This window comes from Lissotriton vulgaris, chromosome 1_1 (genome assembly GCF_964263255.1).
Source record: "Lissotriton vulgaris chromosome 1_1, aLisVul1.2, whole genome shotgun sequence".
NCBI lineage: Eukaryota > Metazoa > Chordata > Amphibia > Caudata > Salamandridae > Lissotriton > Lissotriton vulgaris.
The window spans coordinates 1,828,741,286-1,828,759,750 of NC_141685.1; the positions used below are offsets into that span (position 1 = coordinate 1,828,741,286).

The 18,465-nt window shown below is 47.3% G+C and overlaps 1 protein-coding gene across 1 annotated transcript in view; it reads left to right on the forward strand.

Moving 5' to 3' along the window:
* EEA1 (early endosome antigen 1) overlaps positions 1-18,465 on the forward strand; it is a 641,400-nt gene that overhangs the window by 469,374 nt on the left and 153,561 nt on the right. The window contains exon 23 of the mRNA XM_086919279.1: positions 9,544-9,729. Coding sequence (XP_086775405.1) covers positions 9,544-9,729 — 186 coding nt within the window. The remainder of the gene's footprint in view (positions 1-9,543; positions 9,730-18,465) is intronic.

Here is an 18,465-nt window from a genome sequence, read left to right on the forward strand (position 1 = left end):
CAAGGCCTGCGTTTCCTGTATCCCTACTGATGTCTGTGACCGTATCCGCACCGCATGTGCCTCTTCTGCCTGGAGCGCGGCCATGAACCGCAAGTGGTGCTCCGACTGTTGAACCATGGCCCTGAAGTGTTTGCCGGAGCAGCTCTGAAAGCTCTTTGAGGCTCGGCAGTCAGCTCCACTTTGCACAAGGTCCCGGTCGCCTGGGAGGTCGAGGAACCGTTCGCAGAGTCATCCTCACTCCTCTTCTAAGTCTTCGCACTCAGGGTCAGGTAGGTTGAAGTACAAGACGAAGTCAAAGAAGCATTGTCGCTCTTCGACTTCCCCTCGTCCATCGGCCGGCCCGACGGAGGATGGGGGTGGTGCCCCCCACGGCTCTGCGTGCAGAGCCTTTAGGGTTTGACGCCGGCCTTCCTTCCCTTCTCGGGACCGGGAGCGTCCCTAGCCCAGCTTCGTCAATTTTAGGAAGCGATGCACTCCATCCTTCGTCAGTCCGGCTCCACTGTCGCGCCTTTGGCCTCCACAGATCTCGTTATGCCTCCACTGGCGCCGACTCCACCGACACCACATCCACAAATGACACCAGCTGTTCCCCCAGCCGGCGTTGACCCCGGCTTCTACCCTGATGTGGACATGGAGCCGGACCGGCGTTGGGCGACGCCGGATCCGTTGTGATGGGTACTTTTGTCCCTGTGTTCCACCCTGGCCCTTTTCAGCCAGATTGGCAGCCAGAGGAGGGTGAGGAAGACTGGAGGGGTCTGGTGACCCTTTTACAGAACAGTTGGAGTACGATCCAGACTGGAGAGAGGAACTGGGGGATGCCAGTGGTCTGGATACCTCCCCAGACCTAGGCATGTTGTCTCCTCCTACCGTGGCTACTGAGGAGGGAGCGTCATATGCAGTGACTCTTCACCTCGAGCTACCTACTGTGGCAGTCGGGACTAACCTCCTGACAAGGGTGCTTCAGCTGGCAGCGAGATCTTCTGAGCCCCTGCTCCTGTTTAATGAAGCCCTCATGGACATCCTTTTGGGCACTTGTTCAAGGCCTAACACAGAAGCTCCTGTGTACAGGATGATTGCCCGACGCCACCGCCCGGCCCAGGGCGACCCCACTTTCCTCTCCCAACATCGCACCCCTGAGAGCTTGGTGGTTCACACCTCCACTTCTAAAGGAGCCTTCCCTACTGCACCACCGGAAAGGGAATCCAAAACGCTGGACTACCTTGGTAATAAAATGTTTCCTTCCACCAGCTTGGCACTGCGGTCGGTAAACACTGCATGTCTGTGGGCTGTTACACCCACTCTGTGTGTGATACGGTGGGGCAGTTTCTGCCTCAGTGCCCGAAGGAGGCCTGTGCCATACTCTCCCATGCAGTTGTCGAGGAGAGAGACGCAGCGAAGTTTACCCCCTGCTGTGGGCTGGATACCGCTAATGCACTTGGCAGGATGATCAGTAGCCCTTCGATGCTACGCCTGGTTGTGTTAGACTGTTTTTTCCAGGGATGTCCAATCCACCCTTATGGACATGCCCTTTGATGACCGTCGCCTTTTCGGCAACAAGGCAGACAATGCTCTGGAGCGCTTTAAGGACTCTCTGGCTCCTCCACCCGACCTGCTCAGTCTGCCTTTTGCCCCTTTCGTGGCTACGGAAGGGGTGCCCCACTATGTCCACCCAGAGCCACAGGCCGGCGCAAACTGTTAAGCCCCAGTGCACCCCGGGATGTGGGAACCACTGGCGTGGTTCTGGGGGCTAGCAGGAGGGCCAGTCCACCACAGCCTCCTCTGCAGCAGCCTCCAAACCTTCCTAGTCCACCTTTTCAGGGCCACCAAACACCATCCGCCATCATCTCCCCTACTGGCACACCATCACGTCGTACAGGTGTGTTTTGCAAATAGTCCGAAGAGGCTACTCCCTCCCCTTCGAGACTACCCCTCCCGCCATGCCACCTCAGTACCATCGCATGTCGGAGGATCACCTGGCCCTTCTCCAACAGGAAGTTTCGGCACTCTTGAACAAGGGTGCCATCAAGCACGTTCCTGCCCCAGAAGTAGGTCATGGTTGTTATTCCCACTACTTTGTTACCCAAGAAGGACAAAGGCCTGAGTCCTATCTTAGATCTCAGGAACGTCAACCACGTCCTCCGGAAGAAGAAGGTCAAGATGTTGATGCTCGCTCCGGTCTTGTCTGCTCTCGACCCTGGAGACCGGATGGTAGCTTTGGACTTGCAGGATGCTTACTTTCGGAATCCCCGTCCTGCCGAACCCCGCTGTTACCTGAGATTCACGGTAGGCCACAAGCACTTTCAGTTTACTGTGCTCCCCTTTGGCCTTACCAGCACCTCTCGGGTGTTCACGAAAGTGATGGCAGTGGTCCCAGCTCATCTGCGCAGATCAGGGGTTCCAGTCTTCCCCCTATTTCGACGACTGGCTGTTTGAAGGCGGGCTCACCCCAGGCTGTTATCTCCCACCTCCAGACTATGGGCGACCTCCTGCATTCGCTGAGGTTCTCCATCAACCTGTTGAAGTCACACCTGACCCCCTCTCAGAAACTCCTCTTCATCGGAGCGGTTCTGGACACCACGCAGTTTTAGGTTTATCCTCTCGCAGAGGGAGTCCGGGATATTCAGGCTATGATTCAGATCTTTCAGCCCCTGTCCCGGGTTTCGGTCAGGGTAACCCTGAGGCTGCTGGGCCTCATGGCCTCCTGCATCCTGCTGATCGATCATGCCAGGTGGCATATGCGGGCTCTGCAGTGGGACCTGAAGTTCCAGTGGGCGCAGCATCAGGGTAATCTGTCCGATTGCGTCCAGTTCTCGAGGGGCACTGCACGACAATTGCAGTAGTAGCTCACGAACCAGGATTGGGTTAACAGCAGATCTCTCTCCCTTCCCCAACCAGAACACACAGTGGTGACAGACTCATCCCTTCTGGGATGGGGCGGCCACATGGGAGAGGCGGAGATCAGAGGCCTCTGGTTTCCGGCGGAGTCCGAGATCCACATCAACCTTCTGGAGCTTCGGGCGATCAGTCTTGCACTCACTCTTCTTACTTGGATCGCACAAAACAATTCCCGGTGGATGACCAACTCTTTGTAGGTTAAGAGGGTGCTAAGAAAGTTCAGGCCGTGCACAAAGGGACCATCTCCAGGTGGGTCATTATGTGCATCAAAGCCTGCTATTGTTTGGCTAAGGAGAAGCCTCCAGTGGGGCTGCACCCCCATTCCATTAGGGCGATGGCAGCTAATACTGCTTTGGGACGAGGAGTCCCCCTAAATGACATCTGTCAGGCAGCTACGTTGGCATTGCTGCACACGTTTACAAGACACTACTGCTTGGACAGCCAAGTCCGGAAAGATGGCTTCCTTGGCTGTTCTGTTCTCCAGGACTTTCTGGTGTGAACTTGGTTCGCAGACCCACCTACAGGGTTGGAATTGCTGGCGTATCTATTCTAAAGTAAGGAATCTATTACTAACTGTTTCTTTCAGATGAACAAGTTACTTAACTTCAGTACCGATATATCTGTAAGAAACATAGATTAGTTATAGATTCCTTACCGCCCCACCCATCATCCCCGTTCTGCAAACCGACTTCTAGGGTTAAGGACATCCATTCAGGGCCCTAGCTTTGTGCATCAGTGGTCGATGACTGGCACGGAGTAGACACACGCCACCTTTTGACGCACAGGGGTACTGCTGACGAAAAACATTCCAGATCCAGTCTGACGCTGGCGGTAATTCTAAGGTAAGGAATCTATCACTATGCAAAATACAGAAGAGGGACCCTGAATCCTAAACACAGTAAACGGGGAACAACCCGCCAGGGCGAGAAAATAGTCAAACAACATGAAAGGGGAGTTCCCAACGGTAGAAAGAGGGAAAGAAGATATCTACAACAGTCCAAGAAACACCCTCAAAACAACTAAATAATATCAAATATTTATTTTTATTCACATAAAAACAAGTTGTTTAATATAAATTGTCAGTAGTTAATTGATACACAATACATTTCTTTCTCATATTTTTGTATACATTTTTCTTAGAAAAACATACATAGAAAATGTAACATCAGCCTAAGGACACAAGAGACAATAAAAGATTGGCACATAATTCACTCAATCATACATTCAAACTGAAATCATTCACATACCACTACACACAAACACATTCAAACATAGACATCCAAAGAAAGCGCCGACACGCGTTTCGTAAAAGTGCCAATACAAGCTTCCTTCATCAGGGCGAAGAACACTGAAAATAGATTTAGGCGCGGTCTCTCAAAGTAGAAAGACCAAAAGTGCGAGTCCTAGTCACAGTCGTGGCTGGCAACACAGATCATAAAGCCAGCCTAGAACAGGCCCTAGTCAATATCCTAGAAGTGCAAGGGGGATCGGCCCGGTCCTCCAGAGGTCCAAGGTATGGGAACAAGACCCGGAAGGACGTCAGATAAGATGTAGAACACTCAGCTAATGTGCAGCGGTTCGGTGGAATCCAGAACCATCATCCGTATTTGAGTATTAGAAGCACAGCTTTAGACAGAAAAATAGATGCGAGTAGAGGCTTTCCGACGCTGTTGAGTGTCTAGAGACGAACAGAAATCCTCTCTGATGGAAAAACGGTAACGAGTCCCTCCTGCCAATGCGCAAGCCGGAAGTGATCTATAACTAAGGGAATCTATAACTAACCTATGTTTCTTACAGACGTATCGTCACAGAAGGTAAGTAACTTGTTATTCTGATAGATGTTCACCAGATATCGCACATCCCACCCACCTCCCTGTTTTCTGTTGTGGGCTGTTCTTTTTAGTGCACTTTTAGGAATTAATAAGGTATTAAGTTAATCTTTACGCTGTGTTCGAAGTCTGTCAGTCCTGCACTGCATCTGAGGGAGTGGGAAAGACCAACTAATAAACTTATGTCTGCACATAGTCCGAAGGCACCTGGGAAGAGTCACTAGCTGAGGAATCTATAGTTCAAAAAGCCACCATGGAGTGTGTTCCAGAAGGTAAGCAACTTATAGCTTAGATAGATAACTACGCCAGGGCATTTAAAATGAACGTGTTGATACATCTCGTTATTTGTTACCAGTGTAAAAATAAACACACAATCCATTTTTATTACAATAGGTCAAGTAAGTTCTACTTTATTATTCCGATGCAGTGCATCTGACAAGAGAAAGAACTTCTTATTTTCGTACAGAATGCATATCACAATGACTTAGTAGAGGAAAACAACTCTGCTAACAATCACAAATTCTGATCCATGTGATTTTATCTTGGTGCTTGGATTTAACGTTTTTTTGCCCTGGTTCTGGTTAAATACGTTTGTTTATAACAACTCTGTATGACAATAAACCATATACGCAGATACGAAAGAATTAAGTGTTATTTATTACTAAGGTTTATGGAAGTGTAAATGTTAAGATCAACTGGAGACTTTGCTCCTTGTGCGTCGTGGTCGCATTCCAAAGTCAACAACGGTAATGAATGGCATGTTACCTTCTGTGCACCTGCATATGTACTACAAAATACACAGTATCAATAATCACTGTGTTAGACTTTTGATTGTCTCCGACAGACCATCGATCTTTTGGTCTACCTATAAGTTTGGTACTCTATGGTGAATCTGCACAAAACGTTCCAAAAATGTTATAGGTTTAATTAATTTGCAGCATTCATTGTTTCATGCAGATCCATCTGGGAAGATGAAGAAGGAGGCGCATAAAGTTGGTGGTCCCAATGTCAGTCCCTATAGAAATGCACTCTCAAAAACTACTAAATAGGATTACACCAAAAGTGACATGTTGCTAAACTTTACTCAGATGTGCTCCTACATGATACACACACAGAACTTACCCTTCAATGTGGGATTTTAAATCCTGCATGTTCAGCACGCTGTAGAGGCAATGTTTAACTATTCTTTTTACAAATTCCTTTTTCCCAAGGAGAAAACCCAGCCATAATATATATTTTTAGCTCCTCTCATGCAACTCACCAGCCTTTTTACCCAAAGTAAAGTATCAAAAGAGTTTCTGTGCATTTAGGAATAGATGAATGCAAGTATCTTCAGTCTGAAGACTTCAAAAATAGAGTTCCTGTTTATCAGCTCCAATAATTTGCTAAAAAATCGTAGTGCCAATCATAGGCTTCTATGGTGGGTATGCTTTTTATTCAGACTAAAGAAAAGTTGAAACTCTTGATGAGCTTTGATGAACATTTGTCAATGAACTGTCAAGTCAATCAGATCCAGTCATCAGGTCTCGGCTCAACGCGCGGAAGCGCGTCTCGCCGAGATCTTTTGTTAGCGAGTGTGCTTCCAAGGAGACAGTTTCGGCCACGCGCATCCTTGGAGCCGATTTGAAACGTGACCGCGCGCTGTGGCCAGGCGCTGTCTCCTGGGAAGCTCAAGCACCACACACGCATGCGCATACACACACACAAGCGCCCATGCACGCACGCACATACATACATACAGAGACACCCCCCCTGACACATACACACACACGCGCACACACACAAGTGCACCGAGGCCCCCCTCCCTCCCCCGCCGTCACCGTCGCACACATACATACACACACGAGCATACACGCACACACGCACACACACACACAAGTGCACCAAGCCCCCCAGCCTTTTGGAACTTACCTGGCCAATGTCGGGGACTCTGCTCTCAGCACGCGGCGCCCAACCTCCTGCTGGCGCGGCCCCGGGGCTCCACACTGCTCACAGGAGCCCCGGGCGCGAGACGCATTTGACTCCGCCTGCCTCCTCTTCCGGTCTGGACGTGGCCCCGTGACCGTGCCTGACTTCCGGGGCACAGTGTTCATTAATACAAATGTTTTTATACCACGTGTGACATTCGTTTTCTATTTTTTGCTCGTTCTGCTTTTCCATTGACGGAATATTTATACAAACGAGTAAGGGAATGCAGTATGTACTTTCACAGTGACACAATATCTGAGTCATTCGAATAGGGTCCCATGTCTGCCAAAGGGAACAATGCCGTTTCTGTAGGTTAGCTTAAACTAGTTATGACATGTTGGCCTTTGTACGCTAGGTATTTTAGTGTTAAGCCATACCCATAACAGCATAGTTATAATATGCCTCTCAGTCTAACGTGCTGTAAGCTCGGGGCTCGCTGGCTCGCCACGTGCCTGTCTGGCAGCTCTGCTGTGCCTGTATTGGTAGCGACGTAAAAGATTTTTTGAAAACTTTCACAGATGGGTGGTGGTCTAGAACATATCTTGACGAATCCATTTTGCGGCCCATCGAAAAATACCGCGCGTGCCACCCAACTGCATTTATCCAAGAGCCCCTCTCGGAGGAGCGCGTGTGCCTGGGTACTTGTTATGCTGTTTCTTGACACGGGGCACTTTTTACGGTTGACCCGACGCGCTGGAGATGATGCTGATGCGGCGGGTTGCTTTGCAGAATGTGCAGTAAAGCACTGCTGCCGCCGACCCTTTCCTGTGAGGAGACATGCGTCCCTTCCCTGTCACAGCGCCAGGCGCGCTGCCCGAAGCCCCCCTCTTAATAAGTGATGTGTTTAATCAAACGGAGAAGAGAGGATAAAAGCACAGTGCTAGTGCAATGAGTGAAACAAAACTGCTATATATGTCCTCCTACATCCAACACACAGTCTTACATCGTAGGTGCCAAGAAATATATGAGAGTACCTACATACTGCATCCGGCCGTGAAAGGCATTTACACTACGGAAGGGAGAATGCAGAGTAGTGTGTGCAGAGTAGTGTGTGCAGAGTAGTGTGTGCAGAGTAGTGTGTGCAGAGTAGTGTGTGCAGAGTAGTGTGTGCAGAGTAGTGTGTGCAGAGTAGTGTGTGCAGAGTAGTGTGTGCAGAGTAGTGTGTGCAGAGTAGTGTGTGCAGAGTAGTGTGTGCAGAGTAGTGTGTGCAGAGTAGTGTGTGCAGAGTAGTGTGTGCAGAGTAGTGTGTGCAGAGTAGTGTGTGCAGAGTAGTGTGTGCAGAGTAGTGTGTGCAGAGTAGTGTGTGCAGAGTAGTGTGTGCAGAGTAGTGTGTGCAGAGTAGTGTGTGCAGAGTAGTGTGTGTGTGCAGAGTAGTGTGTGTGTGCAGAGTAGTGTGTGTGTGCAGAGTAGTGTGTGTGTGCAGAGTAGTGTGTGTGTGCAGAGTAGTGAGTGTGTGCAGAGTAGTGAGTGTGTGCAGAGTAGTGAGTGTGTGCAGAGTAGTGAGTGTGTGCAGAGTAGTGAGTGTGTGCAGAGTAGTGGGTGTGTGCAGAGTAGTGGGTGTGTGCAGAGTAGTGGGTGTGTGCAGAGTAGTGGGTGTGTGCAGAGTAGTGGGTGAGTGCAGAGTAGTGGGTGAGTGCAGAGTAGTGGGTGAGTGCAGAGTAGTGAGTGTGTGCAGAGTAGTGAGTGTGTGCAGAGTAGTGAGTGTGTGCAGAGTAGTGAGTGAGTGCAGAGTAGTGAGTGAGTGCAGAATGCAGAGTAGTGAGTGCAGAGTAGTGAGTGAGTGCAGAATGCAGAGTAGTGAGTGCAGAGTAGTGAGTGTGCAGAGTGAGTGTGCAGAGTGAGTGTGCAGAGCAGTGAGTGCAGGTGCAGAGTGGTGTGTGCTGTTGAGTGCAGAGTGCTGTGTATTGGCAATGTAAATGACAATGCCATTTATTTATGATTTAAAGAAAAAAAAGAAATGTCATGAGCAATGCCAATAGCTCTACCTTTAATGATGCCGAGACCATTGCATTGCAAATGCTTGTTTAAACTGCTGGATAAAGTTCAACATTTGCTGCTGTTGTAATACTGGTCATCCATTTCTAAGCATTTTCTCCCAAATGATTTTGACATTTTTACAGGACGCCCCTTAAGAATGGCATCAAGCTACAGTTAAAGTAGTCTGTATAAGGTTAAGGCACATGAATATGCTCTCAAGTATTTACTGTAAAGGCACATGCGCATGTTTTACTATCATAAAAATATATAATACATACAAAGACTGCATGGGAGAATGACTTGAGATGAGACCTTTTTTTAATTTTAGGTTGGTGTACTGTTCTTCTTTCTCTTTTCTCTTCCTGTCTTTTTCTTAGTTTCCTCCAGGTAAGCACATGGTCTTATTTTTATATCATCTATTTCATGGGTTCGCTAGAAGACCATTTTGACGATTGGTATACATGTTTCACATTTCATCCAATGCTCCTGTTTCGACTACTTTACTGGTAATTACATTATTGGGGCTCAATACCATAGTTGTGATAGTGAAACAGATTAGATAGGCATTGCTTTAAAATTTTTGTATGTCATATACCTTATTTCATTACACTTAACTGTAATTCTTAACTCTTGTTTATAATAATAATATTTGAAATAAAAAAATCAATCTGTATCTCCAAAGACTGACCATATTTCTACTGCTCACCATAATCTGCATCGGCTCGGGGTAACATCCCACATCTTATGTAAGATTGAGATTACGCATAGTTCTTTTATTTATTGCTGCTTTTTATTTCTTAAACAAGTTTTCAATATGATGGTTTTAGAAAACATAACGCATAAAGTTCTGACATTTTTGTTTCTTTGTAATTAGTCTTTAGAAGAGAAGCTTGCTATTGCTCATGAAGATTTGGTTGCAAGTAGAAATGAAATTAGTACTCAGAAAAAGTTAATTATGGATCTAAGGGCAAGAATTTCAAGTCTCGATCAAGATTTAACAAATAAAAATCAGCAGCTTACAGAGCAAGAGACATCGTTGAACACCCTACAGAAAGAAAAGGTAATTTCTTCTTTTATTTCTTTTAATCATATCTGTGATGTAAATGAGCTAGAATATGTTGTAAGACCAAAGTAAAAGAACAGAGTATTACATGACTCAATATTCCATGTCATTAGCAGCCACAATTGTGCAATTTAATTCACCTTTGCCTGAGATTGAAGGTGGGCCTAAACAACATTCGCTTTTAGTTGCTTGCACACTCGTCCATTGTAAAAGACTTGCATATGGGCTATAACATGTCTCTTTGGTAATACTCTGTGTGCAGCTGACACTACTTCCAGGAAGGTGAGTACCAGTACAGTCATTCAAACACACGCATGGCTGAGATTCTCTGGGTTATGTCCAGTGGTCCAACAGCATCTAATCAACTTTGCCTTCAGTGGAGAGCACTTCTTCTGATCTGAGGTGGACACAATGTTGAAAAAGAAAAAAAAAATGTTGATTCTGTAAAAGACATGGGAGCACGCCAAAGGCAGGTTGCCAAGTCTGGTGCCAACAGGTGCAAGGGAATGCAAAAGCTGCAACAACACCACAGCTTTCTGGGTTTCTGTATCCTCAACCCTTTCAAAAGAGACAGGCCCAGAAGTCCTACACCTGAAGAGTAATAGTCGGGAAAGGGGAAGAGGTGACTCTGAAAATGGCCTCCATACTTGAGCACTGACATTCCCACTATATGCATCCGGACCATACAATACCTATTAGGGGGAGAATGTGGTTATTCCTTCTCCAGCATGTAGAAGTAATCTCAAGGTGACCTATGTATAGAGAGCAAGGATGCTGCTTTGGGTTTCACACCACCAAACATCCCACCTTGACATCATGTAATCAGGAACTTCAACTACAGCTGCAAGAGGAAGTACAAGCACTTCTCAGCAACAAAGGGGCCTTTGAACTAGTGCCCCTGCACTAGCAGGACCAAGGAGTGAACTCTCTGTACTTCTCATCCCAAAGTAGAATGGCACCTTGCAACTCATCATCAACTTCAGGCCATTAAACCGTTATGTCCTGTCAAAGCATTTCAAGATGAAATTCCAGCAGGGCATCATTTTACTTCTGTACGCAGAAGATTCTTTCGCGACAATTGATCTCTAGGACGCCTACTTTCACATCCGTATTCATCCAACATGCATCGCTACGTCAGATGTGGGGTACGTTGACAAGACTACTTCTTCAAAGTTCTGCAATTTGGGTTCCGAAATACCCCTTAGATTTTTGCCAAATGCTTAGTGGTGATCTCACCGCATCTGCACTGCAGCACCATTCATGTTTTTCTGTATAAAAATGATTTGCTGATAAAGAGCAGTAGCTGTCAGTAGTGCGTAAAGGAGGGGTCTGAAAGAGCACATATTCCACGCAGCATAGGTCCTCACTGAGTTGGTTATATATTGGCACCACCACGCTTGGGCTAGTTCCCTTTTATCTCCAGTACTAAGACAAATGTATCATCGCCCCTTAGGTGGAGGATCGACCTAAGCTCTCTTACCCATAATGTATTACACACATGGGGTCCCTCCTCCATTGCTTGGTAGGATACAACCGTCTGCACATTCTGAACCTAGTATGTGCTGCTTTGTTCTGAGCACAAAAGGTCCATGGCAACAATTGTTTATCAAAAAAGGTAACTAGTATGGCTCTGGACACTGCATGAGCATGCTATATATTTTCACATATAAAAAATTATTTTTGACTGTGTAGAATATACATGTGCTAGTTTCCACAATATCGCATTCTCAAAAGGTATATTATTTATTTTGTAGTAACAATTTATATTTTGATATGAAGGTTTCACGTACCTTGTATAGTCCTAAGGAGGCCGGAAGCAACCAGGCAGAAAAGTATAGACATTTCCATAATAGGCGTCCACAATAGATGGAATAAAAAACTTGGACAAGGAACAGTCGGAGTACACGTATACATACAAATCTATGATTAAGACTAACGTGTTGATTGTATACACCAGGGACTACCAAAAAAGGTGGACCAAGTGCACAAAAAGTCATGGGCCCCTTATTGACGAAATGAGTATACGAGAAATTAGAGTGAAATTCCTAAACTAAATTCCCATAGTGTATATATTATGGTATTATATGATATTGATATAACCCATCTACAGCTAGCTTGGGTAGTTTTTAATAACAGTAGAGAAAATTAGTCGTTCAAATAAACAAAATATGTCCAATAGTAAGTGACAGTCAATTGTTGACAAAGTAGTTTGTTAACATTTTTTCCCCTAAGGTCTGTTGGTGTTGCAAGTAATGCCTAATATGCACTCATGCAGCCGTTTCTCTCTAACACAGACTTGGGTTTACAATTAATGCCTGAAAGTCCTGTCTCTGTCCTAAGCAAATGCAACCCTTTCTGGGACAGTTCTAAATCCTGGAATAGGCAAAACCTATACCAACCGAGAAAGGGTAATGGAATTTCAAAGGTTGCTTCCTATTTATTTTCAATCATTTTGATCTCTAAAAGTGAGTACGATCATGACATTTTTGGGGATGATGATCTCCTGCAATTGCCATAGTACCATTCCCTCGTCTGCACATGCGTCCACTACAGAAGTATCTGTCCAGGCAATGGTCACAAGTGACTGGTCAATGGTAAGAGTGATCACAATTTCCAGTGGTGGAAGAACAAGAAATCATTTTGACCCTCAGCTGAACACCATTACGTTTATTATTTATTTATTTGAAATGTTTTATAAAGCGTGAACATGACCCGTACAGGTATCTGAGCGCTCTACAAAGGAACGGAAGCGAAGGGAGTTAAAAGCATGAGTATAACACCAAAGGAACTTAAAACTTGAACAAGCAACATCCCATCTTGTGGGACATGTGAGGTACGAGGAAATGCAATAAGTCTTGTTGGGCACGTGGGAAACGCAAATTACAACATTGAACAAATGTAACAATCCATCTTGTGGAACATATAGAGAACCAGAAGAGCAGCAAATATTGAAGGGCAAATGGAGAGACAAAATTAAGACTTATGATTAGAAGTATAAAAGAGTGTCAAACGGAAATAAGTTAGTGACGATGGCTTCATGACTGTTGCTTTAGATGGTCATTCATGAGTAACCATTGACTTGTTTTGAATGATCTAATCTCGGGAGGAAGAGCGTTCCATCTTCTTGGTGCAAGACCAAGAACGCACGATTATAGGTTCTTTTCTTTTTGAATTTGGGAGGTGTCAGCAGTAGGGTATTATAGGCTCTTAGGCTCCTATTCAAACCCAATAGTTAAAGTTTTTTGCCAGGTAGAAGGGGGTGTTGTAGGGAAGAGCTTTGTGCATCAGGCAGACAATCTTGAAACGGATCCCTGCTTTGATAGACAGCCAGTTTAGTTGAATTAGGTAAGTTGTGATGTGGTTATGTTTCCTGAAACCAGTGGGCACTCTGGCCGCAGAGCACAGAGTCACTCTTAGAGGTGTCAATCTAGCTTTAGGTAACCCAGCCAGTATCACCATTCCATACTCCAAATGTGAGATAACTAGGGATTGGACTGCAGACTGAATGTTGTCAGAAGGCAAGAATTACTTGATTTTCGTCAGTATGTTGAGCTGGTGATTGGCTCCCCTTGTAGATTTACTGATGTGATCTTGAATATTCAGGTATTTGTCCAGAGTTGTGTATAACGATCTTGCATAGTGAACAACATGAGGGATGCAGTTGAAGGCTGTAAGTTGTTTGAGCCAGTCTTGAGTGGGCGCAGGGTGATTGTGGGAGCAATCAAGAGGAAATCTGTCTTGAGAGTATTTACCAAAAGATAATTATGAGTTAACTATCGTTAAGTTTTTTGCAGCACACAGTTGAGAGTTTTAATGTTATCTGGCAAGGAAATTTTCAAATACAATTTAGTGTCATTTGCATACATATGGTATTGAATGTTAGAGCTGTTAAGAATTTCAGAGAGTGGTTCCATGAAAAGATTGAAAAGCGTGGGGGAAGAGTGTGGAGCCTTGAGGCACTCCAATTGAGACCGGGTACTGGTTGCAAGACAGTGGTTAACTTTGATTGCCCCAGTATTGGAACTTTCATAGATTCCCATGCTTTGTATCATTCCCCGTCGTCGGAATGGGAGCCTCGGTAAATAGTAAAAAACTATAGTAGTAAGCACAAAGTGAAAAAATAGGCCTAGGCCTCATCTCATTTTGTAGCTTATCCACCTCTTTTTGTAAAAGAGACCAAATTTCTGCAGCAGCCAATCAGAGCAGCCTCACCCCATAGAACCTTCCTGAGAGAAGCTCAGAGCCTCAGATTTTCTACCGCACGTTGTGCAAGGGAGTCTCCATTGAGCTCTGCTCAGTTTTCTTCAGTTTTTTCTTCAACTACTTGGATTTTTTTCTCAGCATGTCGGAGAGGAAAGCCCTTTTTAGAGCCTGTGCCACCTGCTCTAAGAAGAGGTTGTTTGTCGAGGACAAACATGAGGATTGTATCTACTGTTTATATCCGGACCATAAACCAACAGGCTGTCCGATTTGCAGATCCTTCTCAGCTAAGACCCAGAGGGACAGGGAAGGACGTCTCCTCACATGGCTTCAGAAGATGAAAGACCGGAAAGACGACATCTCTTCGGACAGTGAGGGCTCCTCGTCTATGGTGTCTTCCAGAAGGTCTCAAAAAAGGGGTAGGTCCCCCCTTTCTGCTTCAGACGAGTCCCGTCACAAGGCCTTACCAGGGACCTCTGACAGGTCCGACAGGCCGGCTGCCCAAAAATCTCCTCACCGAGGTGAAAAGGAGAGGCAGGGTAAGCCTGAGGAACTTCCGGCCTCAAAAAAGGTGAGAAAGGCTTCTACAGTCTCTTCGCCTTCCTCAGAGAAAGATCGTGGGGTCAACAAGCCTTCAACCCCGACTCAAGAGGTCGCTTCAGACAAGAAGCAGAAACCGTCGACGACTAAACTCCCAGGTACGTCGTCTACGAGTGTTAAAAAGGACAGCTCTACCAAGGTTGCCTCGTCGACGGGCTCGTCGACGACGGCTGCGTCGACGCCTACACCGTCGACTGTTTTCAAGGCTCCGGAATCCTGCTCGTCGTCGACGAGGGTGACCACCTCCACGTCGACGACAATGTCTGCAAAGCTGCTGTCGACGGCGGTGTCGTCGACGAGAACGACTTCGACGACGACGATGTCGACGACGCCTGTTGCCATGTTGATGACGACGAGCTCGTCGACGGTCCCGTCGACGATTCCACCATCGTCGACGATGAGCTTCACCTCGTCGACGACGCTATCCTCGTCGACGAAGACACTTTCTATGTCTACACTTCCACTGTCGACACAGACACAGAAGACCTTCCCGTCGACGACGGCCTCGTCGACGACGGCCTCGTCGACGACGACCTCGTCGACGATGGAAATGGCGGGAAAACATGTTTTTTCACGGAAAAGGCATCAGATCACGCCAGAGATGACGTCTCCTCGCCAGGTTCAGAAGCTACCACCAACACTACTATTGGAGGATGACTCTGAGGAAGAGACTTTCAGTGAATTTGGGCAGGCCTATAGCCCTTCTGACCTTCAGGTTAAGGTGCAGGAGTTTAGCTCTGAGGAGGAGCAGATGGAACGACAGCACTATGCTCCAGAGCATTATTATGGGGAGGAACGTACTGCTACCAGGCGCGTGCCTCCACAACAACCGAGGCGTCAGTTACCTGAGGGTATGGTGGCAATACCATCCACTTTAGTGACGGATTTACAACTTATGTTGCGGGATTACAAGCAACGTTTCCCGGCGCCTCCGGAAACCCAACAAGTGCGCCCCACGACACCTCCGCCTCAGACATTACGTCCTGGGGCAGACCATTCTTTACCTCCAAGAGAGCGTGCCGCTGCGCTGGAAGTGCGCCCTCAAGAGGTAGTACAGGTGCCAGATACTGATGATGATGACGCTGCGTCTTCTGATGCAGACCAGCAAGCGGATCCTGATCAAGATCAACAGGCGCCATGGAATACTGCTGACCCTATAGATCCGGACAACACCGACCCGGATAATATTACTTCGCCTCCAGCGGACGTTGGAGGGTTTCACAACTTAATGGACAGGGCATCCAAAAGATTTGGTCTCCCAGTGACCACAGTGCAATCGGATTGCTTTTTGTATGACTTTAAAGAACCATTCAGAAAGTCAGTGAGGTCCATTCCAATCATTGAGCATGTCTGGTCTGAGGGCTTGAAGGCTATGCATAATCCGGCCACAGTCCTCCCGGTACTTCCGAGACTAGAAAAGAAGTATAAGGCACCGGATGGCAGTCCAGCATGTTTACTTGGCCAACCGAAACCGGATTCGGTCATTTCGCAGGCTGCCCAGAGCAAGTCCAAGAATCCTTCTACGCCGATGACTACGCCGCCGGATAAGGAGGGCAGGCGCCTAGACAATGTGGGCAAGAGGTTTTCAGCTATGGCCAGTCTCCTGGTTAGGGCAGCCAATGCGTTAGCGATTCTGGGACGCTATGATCGACAAATGTGGTGCGATCTTGCCCCATTTGTAGACGAACTGCAGGATTCGTCTAAGGAGGATGTGAAGAAGATTTTGCTCGAAGGGGAGCGGGCCTCTTCGGAGGTCATTGATGTGGCAATGGATATTGCAACCACCGCATTCCGAGCACTAGCCGGCTCGGCGGTTCTGCGACGCCAAGGGTGGCTAAAGGCCACATGGTTCAGGCAGGAGGTGCAGAATAAGATCTTGGATCTACCATATGACGGTGAGATGCTATTTGGCAAGCACGTCGATGAGGCCCTGCAAGGAATCAAAAAGGACACGGATACAGCTAAGTCCTTGGGTACATTGCAGTATCGTAAGGTGCCCTTCAGAGGAGCTAGAGGAAGAGGTTTTTCTTCTTATCGTGGAGGTAATCAAAATCGCTACTCTTCTGGATCTCAGTCCAGCCAGTCGTATAAGCCTCAATACTCTCAAAGGGGTACTTTCTCTCGCCAGCAGCCTAAAGGACGTCAGGGGCAGCAAAGGAGAGACAACACCAGGAAACAATAGCGGCCAGGTGGCTCTTTCCACTGTTCCTGTTCCCTCATTCACATCTGTGGGGGGCAGGATTTCCCATTGCCTACACAACTGGATGATTATTACATCGGATCAGTGGGTCCTCCAGATTGTCAGAGAAGGACACACATTGGAGTTTCAAGACCTTCCTCCAACAAGAGCGCCGGATGCCTTCCCTATAAAACATCTCAGGCTCCTTCATCTCGAAGCCCACCAGCTTTTCACCAAGGGGGCGGTGGAGCCTGTACCCCTTTCGCAGAAGGGGAAAGGGTTCTATTCCAGGTTCTTCCTGGTTCGGAAGACAGGGAACAAGTGGCGTCCAATTTTAGATCTACGGCAGCTCAACACTTATCTCGTGAAGTTGTCCTTCAGGATGGTCACTCTTCAGGACATCCTTCGTCTGCTCAATCCGGGGGATTGTATGGCGACCCTCGATTTGGAGGACGCCTACTTCCACGTTCCTATCCATCCAGCTCACAGGCAATATCTGCGCTTTACAGTGGGCAAGAGTCACTTTCAATTCAAGGTACTGCCATTTGGTCTCCGGTCCGCCCCACGGATCTTCACAAAGGTTCTAGCTCCGGTGGCAGCTTTTCTCAGAAAACAAGCTATTCAGGTGTTTCCATACCTGGACGATTGGCTGCTGAAAGCTCCATCTGTTCAAGAAGCGTCCAGTGCAGTCCGGACGTGCAGGGATCTGTTCGAGCGACTAGGTCTTCGACTCAACAGGGAGAAATCGGTTTTATACCCATCCAGGTCAGCAAGGTTCCTAGGAGCCATCCTGAACACGGACAGTTGCTTAGCCCTTCCATCAGAGGAGCGCCAGACCAAACTAATGTGTTCAGCTCGTCTTCTCCAATCTCGAAAGACACTGACAGTTCGCAAGTACAAATCACTTCTCGGATCGATTTCATCTTGTATTCCTTTAGTTCCGCACTGCAGGCTCAGGATGCGTCCACTACAAGAGCAACTGGACAGACAGTGGCGGCAGGTCACAGGATCCTTCGACGACAAGGTTGTCATTACCAAGGAAATGAGAAAAGCAGGCGGCTGGTGGCTGGAAAAAGACAATCTTTCCAAGGGCTTATCGTTCCTCATTCCTCCATCTCCCCTGATTGTGACAACGGACGCTTCCATGGAAGGATGGGGAGCGGTCCTCCAGGAGCTGAAGGTCAGCGGTCACTGGAGTCCAGTGCAACGCAAGTTCCATATCAACCTCCTGGAACTTCTCGCGATCCGCTTGGCTCTTCAAGCTTTTCTTCCGAGGATTCAAAACAGGGCAGTGCTGGTTCGTACGGACAACACTACAGCCATGCACTACATAAACAAACAGGGTGGCACAAGATCCTCCACCCTCTCCAAGGAAGCCCAATCGATATGGAATTGGTTGATACAGAACAACGTTTCCCTCTCAGCGGAACATCTAGCGGGGACACTCAATGTCAAGGCGGACGCTTTGAGTCGTCAGAGGACAGTCTCTCACGAGTGGGAACTGGATCAGACCGTTCTGGAGGAACTCTTTGCTCGATGGGGGACACCATCAATCGACCTGTTTGCGACTCCCCAGAACGCCAAATGCCTGTCCTTCGCAAGCAGGGTTCACCATCGGGAATCCTTGGGGAATGCGCTTTTGATTGCCTGGTCAGGCGCCTTTGTTTACGCCTTTCCTCCCATTCCACTGATTCCGAAGTTGGTCAGCAAACTCAAGGTGGAACCGTGCAGGATGATTTTGATCGCTCCAGCAT